This window comes from Stegostoma tigrinum, chromosome 6 (assembly GCF_030684315.1).
Source record: "Stegostoma tigrinum isolate sSteTig4 chromosome 6, sSteTig4.hap1, whole genome shotgun sequence".
NCBI lineage: Eukaryota > Metazoa > Chordata > Chondrichthyes > Orectolobiformes > Stegostomatidae > Stegostoma > Stegostoma tigrinum.
Window position 1 is genome coordinate 53,222,741 of NC_081359.1, and position 17,318 is coordinate 53,240,058.

General features: G+C 43.2%; 1 protein-coding gene across 3 annotated transcripts in view; it reads left to right on the top strand.

Moving 5' to 3' along the window:
* The window catches only part of LOC125453457 (NADP-dependent malic enzyme, mitochondrial-like), a 169,222-nt gene that overhangs the window by 43,204 nt on the left and 108,700 nt on the right, over positions 1–17,318 (top strand). Inside the window, exon 2 of one of the 3 annotated variants that reach the window (XM_048533090.1) lies at positions 13,439–13,572. The exons of 1 other annotated variant lie outside the window; for it this stretch is intronic. In XM_048533090.1, the coding sequence (XP_048389047.1) occupies positions 13,439–13,572 (134 nt within the window). Of the gene's footprint in view, positions 1–13,438; positions 13,577–17,318 lie in introns of all 3 variants that reach the window. One more of the 3 variants, XM_059646564.1, reaches the window with a different exon arrangement.

Below are 17,318 nucleotides of genomic sequence, written 5' to 3' on the forward strand. Positions count from 1 at the left end.
TGGGCAATGGTGTGAAAGTTGGAACAATGTGATACAAATAAAAAATTAGATTCTAGATATAAAATAGTCCAATTTTCTCTTTAAGGTTTCAACACTTATGTAAGAATTTTGCTAGTAAATGCTGAGAGCCCTATTTACATGCATTAATATCTCTAACTGAGCTCACTTCACTTGTACACAAGCCGCTATTCAGCCAGGCACCAATGAGAAATGGACAGTTCCCAACTTGAAATATTGAGCAGTTACCTGGTGGTTATAGCTCGTTGCTTGGTTTTGTCTTACTCTTCTCCAAGACCACCACCTTGGCTAACATTGCCTAATACCTCAGGGAATGCACCATGGACAGCGACTGCTTGCATCCTCCGTTCACTAGTGTCCTTCAGGGAAGGAACTCTGCTATCCTCACCTGGTCTAACCTACATGTGACTCCTTACCCACAGCAAAACGGTTGAATCTCTACAGTCCTTGTAAATGACCTAGCAAGCCACTCAGTTCAATTAATCGTCACAAAGTTTCAACAAAGAAATGAAACTGGACAGACCACTTGGCAGCAATCTGGGTGCTGGAAAAGACAACAGCAGAAACAGTCCTGTCAACCCTTCAGTGTCTTCCTTACTAACATCTGAGGTTTACAGCCAAAATTGTGGGAGTTGACTCTCAGACTAGTCAAACAACACAAATGACACAGTTATACTCCCTGAATTCTACTTGATGGACAATGACCCAGACACCACCATCACCATTCCTGGATTATGTCCTGTACCACCGGCAGGACAGACCCAACAGTAATGATAGCACCATGGCATACTGTCGGAATGAAGTTTCCCTGGGGGTTTTCAACAATGACTCTGGACCCCATGAAGTCTCAAAGCTTCAGGTTAAACATGGACAAAGAAACCTCCCACTGGTTACCACTTACCATCCTCCCTCAGCTGACGAATCCGTACTCTTCCATGTTGATTGACTCTTGGAAGAAACACTGAGGGGGGCAAGGATACAAAACATACTCTGGGCAGGAGATTACAGTGTCCAGCACCAAGAGTGACTTTGCAACAGCACGACTGATCTAAGCTGTTTGGGTCCTAAAGAACAGTTACTGTTGATCATCAGTAAAGTGATGGTCGGTGTCATCAACAGAGTAATAGAGCAGCACCTTTCTCAGCAATAATGTGCTCAGTGACTCCCAATTTCAGTTCTGCCAGGCCCATTCGACTCCTGACCTTATTACAGCTTTGGTTCAAACATGGACAAAAAAGTTGAATTCCAGCAGTGAGGTGTGAGTGACAGCCCTTGACATCAAGGTCACATTCAACTGAGTGTGGCATCAAGGAGTCTTAGCAAAACTGGAATCAATGGGTTTTGGGGGAAAACTCTCTGTTGCTTGCAGTTATACCTGACTCACAGGAAGATGGTTGTTGTTGTTGGAGGTTAGTCATGTCCTTGACCCAACCATATTCAGCTGCTTCATCAACAGTCTTCATCCAGCATAAGGCCAGAAGTGGGGATGTTCACCAGTGATTGCAAAATGTTCAGCACCTGTCTTGACTCCTCAGACACTGAAAAAGTCCATGTTGAAAAGCACCAAGATCGGGGCAATATCCAGGCTTAGGCTGACATGTGGTGAGTGGCATTTGAACCACACAAATGCTAGGCAATGGTTATTACCAACAAGACACAATCTAACCACTGTCGCTTGACATTCAGTAGTTGTTACCATCACTGAACTGCCCTCTATCAACAACCTGGGGTTTACCATTGACCAGAAACTTAACTGCACTTGCCATACAAACACAGTGGCTACAAGAGCAAGTCAAGGGCTAGGAATACTGTGGGAGTAACCCACCTCCTGTCTCCCCAGACCCTGCCCACCATCTGCAGGGCACAAGTCAGGAGTGTGATGGAATACTGTCCGCTTGCCTGGATGGGTGTAGCTCCAACAATGCTTAAGTTTGTCACCATTGAGGACAAAGCAGCCAGCTGGATTGGACCATGTCCAAAAATACCCACTCCCTCTACCACCAATGCCCAGTAGCAACAGTATACTGTCTATATGATGCATTGCAGAAATTCACCAAAAATCCTTAGACAGCATCTTAGAAATCCACGACCACTTCCATCTAAAAGGACAAGGACAGCAGATACATGGGAACACCTGCAAGTTTCCCTCCAAGTTACTCACTATCCTGACTTGGAAATGTATCACCATTTGTTCACTGTCACCAGCTCAACCTGGCAAGTGTTGTGGGTCAAACTATAGCACATGGATTTCAGCAGTCTGAGAAGGCAGCTCTCCAGCTCCTTCTCAAGGGCATCCAGGGGCTGGTAATAACTGCTGGCTAGCTAGTGACGCCCAATTCCCACGAATGAATTTTTTAAAAATAGAAGTCGGCATTGGCAAAGCACCAGCCTCCACTGCATTACTTTGGAGCTCACTGACCCCTGACATTGTAGTGCTGCTGCCAGGCCACTTCGTATGTCGGATCGGGTGCCCATCTTGTGCATTGGAACAGGTGCATCTTAGGGCTGTTAGTCTGTTGGCACTCACTTTCAGCTTTATTTTATACTCATAGATTAGTTAGTTCAGTTGATGGAATGCAGGTGTGATGCCAACAATAGGTTCAATTCCTGCCCCTTTTGAGGTTACCATGAATGACTGAAAGTCCTTCTCAACCTCTCCCCTCGCCTGAGGCATGGTGACCCTTGAGTTAAACTGCCACCAGTTGTCTCTCTGTAATAAGACAGCATCTCTACGGTCTTGTAAGACTGTGGCAATTTTATTTATTTTCTCCTCCCTTGCCTTTAACTGCAGACAGTTTGCTGAGCAGGACTGAACATTAAGGTAGTTGGGTATGTTGTTGTTATGCTCCATGATATATCATTGTCACAGCTACAGAATGGAGTAGAATGGAGCACAGAAGGTCAGTAACCTTCTTACATCATTGCTCCACATTGTGACCCTGGGAGACTGCTTCAGATCAGGTTAATGTTGCAGCCTCCTCTAGCCATCCTGGGGAAGGAGAATGCTTCTTCTCCCTAGCCCCTCACCCACCAGGACCTTGAGATCCCCTCTCCATAGGGTCCCACCTGGCCTTGCTCAACCATGTCATTTGGAGTTGCGCAGCAGTGTACCAAGGGCAGTTCTCAGCTTGCTGCACCTGAAATGGTTTGGCAACTGGTGGTAACTGAGGCCTCGATATTGGGAGGTCCTGCACTGGCAAGCAAGAGTGCATGCTTAGTAAGAAAAGCAGCAGAGATTTGTGAGAAAAGTTGCTCGGGCCGCTGGTGGGAAACCATCCATAAACGCTCCTCAGCTCCTTTTTAAATGAAGTCAAATAAGCTGGAGGATTTTGCAAGTTGCAACTTAACATCACTCAATTTACATTCTTAACCAATATCAATAACTTTTTGATCATGAATTGGAAGATGTAATCCATGCTCATCTCTAAGGTGAAGTATTTCATCCGTTGAATGCATAGTGGCATAATTTAGACATCCACTGAGTCAGAACAATCTTTTGTGTTAGAATTTAATGGTGCACATTAGAAATCGGAAGGAGTGGTTTCAAGGATACTTTGTGGAAAATGCATCAAATTGTTGATTTGATACAACTGGATAGATTACATCCCCTAAACTAAATATGCAGTCAGAATATTTAGGTCAAGCTTGTTCTTAATATTTTTCCTGTTTTAAGAAATGAAAATCATTTTATCTCTGGCTTTTCAATTCGGAAATGGAAGGCCTGCCAGAACTCTTGCCAGCTGTTGCGTTCACATTGCTCCAGCAATGGATGTGATGTCTACTCATTGTTACAAGGCACACTCATTATTTTCTGTCTGTAAACATCTTTCATTAGCATCTAAACTTTGTATTGTCACCATCTGACTTCTTTTATCGTTTAAAGTTTTAACATTTTCCCGTAAGTTTCTTTCAAAAACATACATTTAAAGAAACTTCTTTGTTGGACCCCTCCTATGGAAAAATGATCAACAGACATGAAATTTGGCAGTCAACTTTGTGGCCGTTTTCAAATTTCTCAAAAAGATCTGTTCCATAGATTGTGATAAGCTGCAAGCAAGCTTTGATCACAGTTTCCATCATCAACAAGAGGAAATACATGTGGTCAGAACTAATGAGGGGAGAAAAAGAATCACCTCAGAAATTAGTTTAGGATTCAAAATACATTGTTCATGTTTCCCAAGAGAAAAAAATTTGATAAACAGGAGGAAATTTTTGGCACACATTCTGAACATTCATTTCTTTCTCTGACCTTTTATGTTAAAGCAGAACTGCTTTGTTTGATGAAATCCACTTTCCTATTTATACCCGTTGGTAATCCCCACTTTGTCCTACGCAAATATCCATTGGGAGATGGCAAGAATGGCAGATGCTGGAGTCAGAGTCAATACAATGTGGAGCTGGAAAAACACAGCAAGTCAGGAAGCATCAGAGGAGCAGGAGAGCCAATGTTTCAGATTTACACGCTTCATCAGTTAACCCAAAACGTCGACTTTCCAGCTCCTCTGATGCTGTCTCCCTTTATTCATTAATGGGATGAGGATATCACTGGCCGGCAGCAATTATTGGCCATTCCTAATTGCCCAGAGGGCAGTTCAGAGTCAACCACATTGCTGTGGGTCTGGAGGCACATGTACGCCAGATCAGGTAAGAATGGCAGTTTCCTTTCCTAGAGGACATTAGTGAACCAAGTGAGTTGTTCCCGACAATCGACAATAGATTTGTGGTCATCATTAGATTCTTAATTCTGTCATTTAGGAATTCGAACCTGGGCCCCAAAATGTTCTCTGGGTCTCTGGATTAATAGTCCAGCGATTAATACAACTTGGCCATTGCCTCTCCTGCTGTGTTCCTCCAACTCCACACTGTATTGACAAATATTGATTGTTTTCTTGCCCCTGGATCACAATGATTTGTTACCACATTCCCTTGCAGGAATGATACGCATCAAACCAGACTACCATAAAACACATCATCCACAGTAAGCTATCCTCCACCTGGAAGAATTAAACTTCCATGAGGTATTTCAACATACATCCCTTCATTAAATGTAATTGGAAATTAAAAAGACAGGCCTATTATAAAAGTTGCAGTTTACATGTTTGTCCTGGTGTGCTCCAGCATCAAAGATAATATTTCTCGGGAATGTGAGGGAGACCTTTTTAATACTGCTCGATAATCTATTTAAAATCTTTTCAGGTGAAGTAGTTAGATGCGAGAATGATAAGCCTAGCACACCAAGGTTACTGTAACAGAATTACTGCGCACAAAATAGTTTCATAGCATTAAGGTATTTCATAAAATTTGCTATTCTCTACTTCCAAACAAATTTGTTTGTGCAGGACTATACGTTCATTGTTGACAGCTGCCAGTGCTGCTGTAAAAGCTGACCTAAATTCTTCTTGAAATCAGTCTGTAAAATTTACATGAGAAATCTATGCTTTCAAGATCTTGCGAGCTACTTAGTGTGATTTTTAAAAATTGTTTCGCAGGATGTGGGTGTCACTGGCTGGGCCAGCATTTATTGCTCATCCCTAGTTGCTCTTGAGAAGGTGATGATGAGCTGCCTTCTTGAAACGCTGCAGTCTGCGTGCTATGGGTTGACCCACGTTTAGCCTGCAATGCCGTTAGGGAATGAATTCCAGAATTTTGAGCCAGTGACAGTGAAGGAGTGATGATATATTTCCAAGTCAGGAAGGTGAGTGGCTTGGAGGGGAACTCACAGCTGATGGTGTTCCCATGCATCTCCTGGCTTTGTCCTTCTAGATGAAATTGTCATAGGTTTTGGAGGTGCTGTTTAAAAATTTTTAGCAAATTGCTAAAGTGCATCTTCTAGACACTACACATTGCACGCTACACACCGTCTCAGTGGTAAGTGGAGTGGGGACTTGTGGATGTGGTGCCAGTCAAGTGCACAACTTTGTCCTGAATGGTGTCAAGCTTTTTGAGTGCTGTTGGAGCTGCACCCATCCAGGCAAGTGTGGAGTTTTCCATCACTCCCCTGACATGTGCCTTGTAGATGGTGGACAGGCTCTGGGGAGTCAGGAGGTGAGGTACTGTGACCTGCTGTTGTAGCCAATGTGTTTATGTGGCAAGTTAAATTGAATTTCTGGTCAATGGGAACCCCCAGGGGGTTGATGTGGTGATGCAGAGATAGCAACACTATTGAATGTGAAGGAGCGTCAGTTAGATGGTCTGTTTTTGTTAATGGTCATAGCTTGACATTTGTGTGGTGCAAATGTTACGTGTCACTTGTCAGCCCACGTCTGGACATTGTTTAGATCTTACTGCAGTTGAATGTGGACTACTGCAGTATCTGAGGAGTTATGAGATATTGAACACTGTTTAATCATCAGCAAACATCCCCGCTTCTGATCTTATGAAGAAGCAATGGTCAGTGATGAAGAAGCTGAAGGTGGTTGTGCCTTGGACACCACCTTGACAAACTCCTGCAGAGATGTCCTGGACCTGAGACGACTGACCTCCAATAATAACAACCACCTTCCTAAGTGCCAGGTATGACTCCAACCAACAGAATTTGTCTCCAATGCCGGTTGATTCCAGTTTTGCTCAGTTTCATTAATGCCACACAGACTTGAATGTGGCCTTGATTTCAAAAGGTGCCACTGTCACCTCAGCTCTTGAATTCAGTGCTGTTTGATAAAAGGTTGCCACAACACCTGGAGTGCTTCCTGAACATGTGCAGATGCAGTGTTAGTGTCAGACTATTTAAAAAGTAGGAAAGTTTTAAAGTACATCTCTTTTTCTGTAGGTGATAAATATTTCTAAAAAAAACTAAAATGCAATGTGCTCAAAATCATGATTAAGAATGATCTATCGAGTGAGCTAACTGGGCTGTAAAAGAATTCCTTACACAAAGCATTTGCAACTTGTTCCATTAAATGAAAACAAACATGACCATAATGCAGGCTGAAGTCTGTGTGCAACTGCTCCTTTTTAATTTTTATTCTTCATGAGATGTGAGTGTCCAGCTAACATTTATTGCCCATCCTAATTGCTGTTGAACTGAGAGGTTTGCAAAGCCATTTCAGAGGGCAGTTTGGAATCAACTACCTTACTATCACTGGTGTCACATGTAGACCAGACTGTGTAAGGTTGGCAGATTTCCTTCCTAAAGGATATCAGTGAACCAGATAGGTTTTTACAACAATCAACATTGTTGCCATTAGACTTTTTAAATTACACTTTTTTGAATTTGAATTCAGATTTCACCATCTGCCATGTTGGGATTCAAACCTATGTCCCCAGAACATTAGCCTCAGCCTCTGGGTTATTAATTTGATGATATTTCCGTGACCTCAGCACTAAACCGTCCCCCTTTCCCATTGACAAGAAAAGTTACCATGTTTATCAAATTTATATCCCTCTCCCCAGCTTCACACTAATGATGCAATTGAGAAGAGTTCCCCTAAGGATACCTGAGAATTATTTACCTCTGATGGAGAATCATTGTGTGGTTACATCAGCCTTGTAAAGATCTACTCTAAACTGCAGGATGCACCCAGGACCTTTTATTTATCTGCTGGTTGGTAGATGGACTTATAATAATGGTGCCCAAAGGTGGATTGCAGTAATGTACAAATGAAGAAAAGAAACCACGTATTTTTTTTATAAAGCATATAAAATATACCGTTCCTACAATTGAGTCTGAAGTATTGTTGCTTTGTTTTAGTGGAGAATAAGTTCCATTTAGCATTGTATTTTTATTTCACTTGTATCGCTGTTGGTTGTTTTGTGAATTTATCTTATGACCGTTAATATTTGATCTTGCCTCTGATCTAATATGTAGTGTTAAATTTAGACCATAAAACTTAAGAAATATCATGAAGATTGGCCACATGTAAAGCGAAGATCGGAACTGTTTATCATATTAACTTGCTGACTTTGCAACAAAGTGTAAGGAGCCAAAGTGGCATTAACTTCAAATTATAGTAATTCAGTGACTTGCGTGACCTAACCTATTTGGTGCATCTGAGACTTGAAAAGCTAATAGGAGAAGTGAAATATTTAAAGCAATTTGGACCTACTTGTTGCAGTTGGTAGCTTTAGTTTTTTATTTAAACGAAGATTGTACCTTCCCAGTAACTGAATTTTTTATTTCTCACAACATGCAGAGAAGATTCATTTGTTACACCTTTTTACCTAGTATGATAAAGCCTTTCTGAACAATGGACTCTAATATTGTCTTCCTTACTAGAATATCTTGTTTCCATCACTGGAACGAATCTGCTAGGCAGTTTCTTTGCAAAATTATGATTCAAACAGATTGAAATAAGTCATACTTGCATTTGTTCTCTATGACTGTTTCAAGATCAGAAACACTGCAGCACTTAAATATCTCACACAAGTCTGCTAATGATCTCTTGCACTTTTGTTTGTGCATCTCTTAGGAGTTGGAACAGAAAATAAAGAAAATCAAACATTGTAGCACATCCATCAGGGAATGGCAGAAATGGTGTGCTTGTTTCTCTAGTGAAGTTTCTGAGTCATTCAGGGGAGACCTTGTACAGTCACAGAGCTACACAGCACGGAAGCAGGCCCTTTGGTCCAACTCGTCCATGCCAACAAGATGTCCTAAATTAATCTAGTCCTATTTGCCAACATTTGGCTCATACCCCTCTAAACCCTTACTCTTCATACACCAATCCAGATGCCTTTAAAATGTTGTACCATTCTCCACCACTTTGTCTGGCAGCTCGTTCCTACCCACACCAAACTCTGCTTGAAAAAGATGTCTTAGGTCCCTTTTAAATATCTCCCCTCTCACCTTAAATTTATACACTCCAGTTTTGGAGTCCGCTATCCTAGGAAACAGACCTTGGCTATTTATCCTATCCATGCCACTCATGACTTTAGAAACTTCTAAAAGATCATCCCTCAGCCTCTGAAGCTTTAGGGAAAACAGCCCAGCCTATTCAGCCTCTCCCTTTTCAGACTATCAAACCATCCAACCCTGACAACATCCTTGTAAATCTTTTCTGAACTCTTGCAAATTTCACAACGTCCTTGCAATGGCAAGGAAATCAGAATTGAATGCAGTATTCCAGTAGTGTCCTAACCAATGTCTTGTACAGCTACAACATGACCTCCTGACTTCTATACTCAATGCACTGACCAATAAAGGCAAGCATATCACATGCGTTCTTTACTCTATCTGCAACTCTACTTTCAAGGAACTATGAATCTGCACTCCAAGGTCTCTTTTTACAGCAACATTCCCAAGAACTTTACCATTAAGTGTAAAAGTCCTGCCCTGATGTGCAGCAACTCCCATTCATCTAAATTAAACTCCATCTGCCACTCCTCAACCCACTGGCCCATCTGATCAAGATCCTGTTGTACTCTGAGGAAACCTTCTTTGCTGTCCACAACATCACTAATTTTGGTGTCATTGGCAGACTTACTAATCATACCTCCTGTGTTCACAACTAAATCATTTATATAAATGACAAAAAGCAGTGGACCCAGCACCATTAATTTGGCACACCGGTAGTCACAGGCCTTCAGTCTGAAAAGCAACCCTCCACCATCCTTTGTCTCCTACCTTCAAGCCAGCTCTGTATCTATATGGCTAGTACTCCCTGTATTCCAAGTGCTCTAACCTTGCTAATCCGTTTACTATGTCAGCTACCTTACTGTGAAGTCCATAAAGGTCCACACACCACTCTGCCTTCATCAATCTCTTTGTTACTGCTTCTAAAAGCTCAATCAAGTTAGTGAGACATGATTTCCCATGCACAAAGCCATGTTGACTATCCCTAATTAACCCTTGCCTTTCCAAGTATATGTAAATCCTGTTCCTCAGCATCCCCTCAACAATTTGCCTACCTCTGATGTCAGGCTGACTGGTATTTAGTTCCGTAACTTTTCCTCGCCATCTTTCTTAAAATAGTGTTACTGTGTTTGCCAATCTCCAGTCTTCTGGCACCTCACATGTAGCTATTAATGAGACAGATATCTCAACAAGTGGCCCAGCAGTCACTTCCCTATTTTCCCGTAGAGTTCTTGGGTACACCTGATCGGGTTCTAGGGCTTTATCTACCTTTGTGCATTTTAACACGTCCAGCACCACCTCCCCTGTAATATGGACATTTCTCAAGATGTTGCTGTTTATTTCCCCAAGTTCTCTAGCATTGGTGTCCCTCTGCAAAGTAAACACTGGTGCAAAACACTCATTTAGTATCACCCATCTTCCATGGTTTCACACATAAGTGGCCTTGCTGATCTTTAAGGGGTCCTATTCTATTCCAAGTTACCCTTTCGTCCTTAATGTAGCTGTAGAGTCCCTTTGGATTCTCCTTAACGCTGTTTGGCAAAGCTATCTCATGTCCCCTCTTTACCCTCCTGATTCCCTACAAAGTATACTTCTTCAGCCTTCATACTCTTCTTGGGATTCATTTGATCCCTACTGTCTATACCTGACAAATGCTAACTTCTGTTTCTTGACCAGAACTTCAATTTCAGTAGTCATCCAGCATTCCCTACATGCACCTTCACCCTAACAGGTGCATGCTATCTCTGAACATCAGTTTCCAGCTGGTTACCTGAGATGGAGACTGAGAGGTCCAGGAAGGTGAGGGATGTGTTGGAGATGGCCCAGGTGAACTTGAGGTTGGGGTGAAAGGTGTTGGTGAAGTGGATGAACTGTCACTGTTACCTGCCACAACCGCCCGAAGAGGATCCTCCTCATTCTCACACACCACCCCACCAACCTCCGGATACAACTCATCATCCTCTGACACTTCCGCCATTTACAATCCAACCCCACCGCTCAAGGCATTTTTCCATCCCCACCCTTGTCTACCTTCCAGATAGACCACTCTCTCTGTGACTCCCTTGTCCGCTCCCACACTCCCCTCCAACCCCACTACACCTGGCACCTTCCTCTGCAACCGCAGGAAGTGCTACACTTGCCCCCACACCTCCTCCCTTACCCCCATCCCAGGCCCCAAGATGTCTTTCCATATTAAGCAGATGTTCACCTGCACATCTGCCAATGTATCCACTGTACCCGGTGTGGCTACCTCTACACTGGGGAAACCAAGCGGAGGCTTGGGGACCGCTTTGCAGAACACCTCCGCTCGGCTCGCAATAAACAGCTACACCTCCCAGTGGTGAACCATTTTAACTCCCCCTCCCATTCCTTAGACGACATGTCCATCACGGGTCTCCTGCAGTGCCACAATGATGCCACCCGAAGGTTACAGGAACAGCAACTCGTATTCCGCTTGGGAACCTTGCAGCTCAATTGGTATCAATGTGGACTTCACAAGCTTCAAAATCTCCCCTTCCCCCACTGCATCCCAAAACCAGCCCAGCTCGTCCCCTCCCCCCACGTCATCCCAAAACCAGCCCAGCTTGTCCCCGCCTCCCTAACCTGTTCTTCCTCTCGCCTATCCCCTCTTCCCACCTTAAGCCACACCTCCAGTTCCCACCTACTAACCTCATCCCGCCTTCTTGACCTGTCCGTCCTCCCTGGACTGACCTATCCCCTCCCTATCTCCCCACCCATACTCTCCTCTCCACCTATCTTCTTTTCTCTCCATCTTCGGTCCGCCTCCCCCTCTCTCCCTATTTGCTGTGCACATTACTGTACAGATGTTAACCTGTTTTTGAGAGGATTTCATCAAACTTCATATTTAACCATCTTTACGAATCTTATTATGTAACTCTCTATATTCCCTTGTCAAAATTATGCTGCCTTTTTATTTGCTGCCATGTATGTTAATGACATAGTAAATAAGGTAGAGAGATCATATAATTTTTCAAGGTGATGGTGTCAAAACAGAGCAGCAACAAAGGTTTTACAGATACAGAACAGTGTGGTGGGGTCACATGACCGCAGTGTGAATCCAAGATCATGGTTGTGACCATCGTCTTGGATGCGGAATTTGGCTGTCAGTTTCTGCTCTGTGATTCTGCGTTGTTGTGTGTCTCAAAGTCTGCCTTGTGGATCACTTATCTGAAGATTGGGGGTTGAATGTCCTTGACCATTGAAGCGTTCTCTTACTCAGCAGCATTCCTGTCTGGCAAATGTTGCGCAGTGTTCATTCATCCGTTCTCGTAATGTCTACATGGTCTCGCCAGTATACCATGACTCAAGGTATCCTTGCATGCAGCGTATAAGATTGATAATGTCGGCCAAGTCACATGAGTATCTGCCACATACATGGCGGGTTGTGTTCCCATGTGTGATGGTAGTGTTCATGCCAATGATCTGACATGTCTTGCAGCGGTTGCTGTGGCAGGCTTGTGTGGAATTTGGCCAATATTGTCCTGAAGGCTGTGTAGTTTGCTGTGAATGATGGTCTGCTTAAGGTTTGGTGGTTGTTTGAAGATAAGTGGAAATGTAGGGTCAGTCTTGGTGAGATGCTCTTGATCATCTATGACATGTTGAAGGCTGCGGAAAACATGCCATAGTATCTCCGGTCTGGGGAAGTACTATGCGACGAAGCGTGGTCTATCTTTCGTATGCTATGCCTGTCTTCTGAGGAGGTCGTTGCGGTTTTTCACTGTGGCACATCGGAACTGACGATCGATGAGTTGAGCATTGTATCCCGTTCTTGTGATGGCGTCATTCAAAATGCTTAGGTGTCTCTCACTCCCTCCTCATCTGAGTGTATCCAGTGTATGTGCAGAGGATGGCTTCTTTAACCTGTTTTTAAGGATGGAAGCTGGAGAAGGGCAGCATCATGAGGTTACCAGTGAGCTTGGGATAGACTGAGGTACTGAGGTGTCCGTCCTTGATGGAGATGTGTGTGACCAAGAACGAGACTAATTCTGAAGAGCAGTCCACGATAAGTCTGATGGTGGGATGAAACCTGTTCCTATCGCTAGGTAGTTGTTTCAGTGATTCCTCGTCACGAGTCCAGTGGAAGAAAATGTCATCAACTATCTGGCGTATACCCGAGAAAACTGCAGATGCTATAAATTGGGAACAAAAGCAAGTTGCTGGAAAAGCTGAGCAGGCCTGGCAGCATCTGTGAGGGGCCAGAGAAATACATCTGTAGCACTTGTGCCAAGGAGATTGCCCTGGAAAACATTTATTTATTGCTGGGTCTTCCCGCACTTCATTGCTGGAGCACTGTGAAACCTCGTCAGCAACTGCACCGTGGGAGCCAGATTTAAATATTGTTGTGAAGTGGTCAGCTTCACCAGACAAGGACAGTCTGTAATACTCTCCCTGTTGCTATGATAGTTGGCTTCACGCTCACAGGATTGGTGAAATGTTACTTAATTATAAATTTGAATCTTCTATCTGCTGGTTGTTACAAGTTGGTATTGACGCTATTGTCTATACAGATTATCAATATTATCACTTCAGAGTTTTATTTGTTGGTGTAGAGTTTTCGGTCAGACACAAGAAAAATACACTTTTATTGTGGTCGGTCTTGTTTTTCAGGGTATGGCATTTACTCTTGAAGAACGACTACAACTTGGAATTCATGGTCTGCTCCCACCATGTTTTTTAACCCAAGATGTTCAGGTTCTCCGTGTCCTTAAAAGCTACGAGACCAAGACCAATGATCTTGACAAGTAGGTAATTGCTATAAAATATATTTTAATCCAGCAGACATGTGGCTATACTTAAAAAGGGGATTTGTTTTATTTTTGTTGATAAGTATTTTCACATTAAAGGCTGCAAAATTTGACTTCCTGGCACTCTGGTTCTGTTGACTTCTCACTCTTTAGGTTCACTCAGCTAAACATACGTTCAGCTGAATTAGCACCCCAACACACACATGCTGCTTAAAATGATTCAGCTGAGGTTCATTTAACTTGCCCTGCTGCAGTGGAGTGGTATTACTGTCAAGTGTTATTCAAGGAATTGACAGACATTTCTAGATTCACAAGGGTGTGGTGCACAGTCAGCCAAGGACATTTGAGCACCTGGAAGGCTGGTTAGGAGAAAGCCTGCTTTCAGTAATGGCAATTGTAGTTGGAGTTCCTCCTGAGCACCACCAGTACCTTGGTATAGAGTATATGCAGCAGGCAGGATCAGCAGTACACAGAGAGAAGGGAAAGAGGGCTCTTGAGTAGAAGGCCATACTTGCCCAAGGCCTTCAGATCACTTCCACAGGTATCTTTGCTAGGTCTCAGTGATAATGGGAACTGCAGATGTGGAGAATCCAAGATAACAAAGTGTGGAGCTGGATGAACACAGCAGGCCAAGCAGCATCGCAGGAGCACAAAAGCTGACGTTTCGGGCCTAGACACTTCATCTCTCTGATGAAGGGTCTAGGCCCGAAACGTCAGCTTTTGTGCTCCTGAGATGCTGCTTGGCCTGCTGTGTTCATCCAGCTCCACACTTTGTTATCTTCGCTAGGTCTAATGCTTCTTGTTTGTATTGTGGCTGCTGTGGCTGCTGCACAGCTTGACGAAAGCTGCTATCAGCAGTGTTAACTGTTGATGCCATGCACAATGCCCTGCATTTTGAGGGCCTAGCTTTGGATTGTGCTATCTTGGCAGTAGTGGCAGTCACCTGTGCATTCTGGATTAAAAAGGGGCAATGGTGAAGTGGCAGTTGTGGAAGCAAGGATGTTTTCATCTGATTTCTGAAGAAGGGTGCCAACCCGAAATGTTAGCTTTCCTGCTCCCCTGATGCTGCCTGGCCTGCTGTGCTCCCCCAGCTCCACACTTTGCTTTCATCTTAGAACATGAAACCATAACAAATGGGAGCATGAGCGAGGACGGCTGGTTTATACATAAAGAAGGCATTGCCGTAGCTCTGGGATGGCCCTTCAGTCATCCTAATCATTTACTGGTCTGTACTGAGACAATACAACCCTCTTTGAAAAATGGTATTTGTGACCATGATGGCAGCAGTTTAACCTGCATTACAATGTGCTTGGCTAGCATGACAGTGTGTGCTTCTCAGGACCCTAGTCTGAGTTTCCACTACAGCTCTGAGGCTTTTGATGGCTCTGGTCCATTCTGTAATGGCAACTGAGATATTGGTTATCATATCCACACAATAATTGAATTGACCAATGATAGTATACTAGAAAGAATGGCCTTCAGGCTCAGTTTGAAGCCCCATGTCAAACTGGGGCTGGATTCATTTGTGCTACTTTGATGTTGAGGCTCATTGTCAATACACTAAGCATCTTCATAGAATCATAGAGTCCCTACAGTGTGGAAATAGGCCATTCAGCCCAACAGGCCCACACCGCCCTTCCAAAGACCATTCCACCCCGACTTATTCCCCTACCTGCTTGTATACCCCACCGAACCTAAACATCCGTGAACACTGTCGGCAATTTAACATGGCCAATTCACCTAACCCCCACAGCTTTGGACTGTGGTGGAAACTGGAGCACCCATAGTAAACCCACACAGACACGGGGAGAACGTGCAAACTCCACTCAGACAGTTGCCCAAGGGTACAATCGAACCTAGGTCCCTGGCACTTTGAGGCAGCAGGATTAACCACTGAGCCACTGGATCTTAATATGCGTTCCTATCAGTGTGCTGGATGCCACCCCATTGTCTTCATATGAGTCACTCTGTAGTGAGCCAGTCTTTTCCTCTGGCCTTGTTCCAGGCCGCTTCTGCGCATGTGATCCTGGTAGTGAGCTAACCATTGAATTATGCACAGTACTAGTCTCAGCGAGTATCAGATCAAGAGACTCAATGGCCTCGTCAGAGGTGAGATGAGACTGTACCAGCTGGTCAGATCCTAAATCTTGAGTAGCCTAAAATAAAAATGCAAGATGTGAGCCAAGTATGTAGGGATAGAAAGCAAGAGTTTCATGGTCACACTATGTGCCAATTGTAGTTCATATCAGGCAGCAGAATAAGGCACAGGATAAACCTCTAGTAGCTAAAACTCTTAAACCCTTTCTTATAATTCCACCTGATGTTATCATTGAACAAGTCAGATCACAAACCGAAATTTGGCTTGATGAATCACATTTTGTATTTTTGTTCATTTTATTCTGGTGATCTTTCACTGAAACATGCACTTGCAATGCTGTAGATTTGGTTTAAGAAGTAAAACATTATTTGTTAAAAGAAATCCAGATTAATAAAATAAGCCAAGTTATATACACTTTAACAAACATTTTAAAGATTTAAAAGCACACAGTAAACTACAATTTTAGTAATTCCACAGCAGCCCTTTGCTGTACTCAAACACCAGAAATAATTCCCTCTCAGCCGGTGGTTAATGTGTGGAATGAACTGCCAGAGGAAGTGGTGGATGCGGGTACGATTACAACTTTTAAAAGACATTTGGATGAGTACATGAATAGGAAAAATTTGGAGCAAAATGGGCCAGGAGCAGACAGATGGGACTACTTTAGTCCAGGATTGTGATCAGCATGAATTGGTTGGACCAAAGTGTCTGTTTCTGTGCTGTATGACTCTACCATATATAGAATTTGACTTAACTATGGCTAAAGTTCCTGGTTTTGAGAATCCAATAGCCTCTTCCTTGATTCTTCATACAACTGAATATCAACACTCTCAGCTTCAAATAACCTTTTCAGGGTTTTAACCAAACATTTCGGGATGAAATGTGAAAACTAACTTTGCTAACTGAAGTAACTTATTTCTTAACAGTCTTGAGTTCAGTTCACGCAAACTGCTTTAGGCAGAACTTCTGTAAAACCCCAGTAGAAATCCAAAAGTTTTGTTTTAAAACTGTGTAATTCCCCTAACCGTAAGCGCAGTTTTTTTTTGTTTATTCATTCACGGGATGAGGGCATCGCTGGCTAGGCAGCATTTATTACCCATTCCTAATTGCCCAGGGGGCAATTAAGAGTCAACCAAATTGCTGTGGTTCTGGAGTTACAAGTAGGCCATGTAGATAAGGAAGGCAGTTTCCTTCCCTAAAGGACATTAGTGAACCAGATGGGTTTTTCCGACAATTGACAATGAATTCCAGATATTTATTGAATTCAAATTCTATCATCTGCCATGGCGTGTTTCGAACCCGGATACCCAAAACATTATCTAGATCTCCGGATTAACAATCCAGATTATGCCACAAGAGCTATCGTCTCCCCATCCCCATCAGGACCTTCTGAACTTAAACCTATTGCATTATGCTCTTTACTTTGTTTGCTCATAAATTTGCCCAACGAAAACAAAATCCTGTTACTGTCCAAGAACTCGCTCACTCGCAGTGTTTTTTAAAAGAAATTTAGAAGGCTGCAGAAATACCTACAAGTTTATCATGACACCCCTCTGACACACAGACCAAGATCCACATGACATTAATTCAAATCCAAATTCTAAAAGATATTATAATGTAGATGAACCACACATTTTGGATCAAA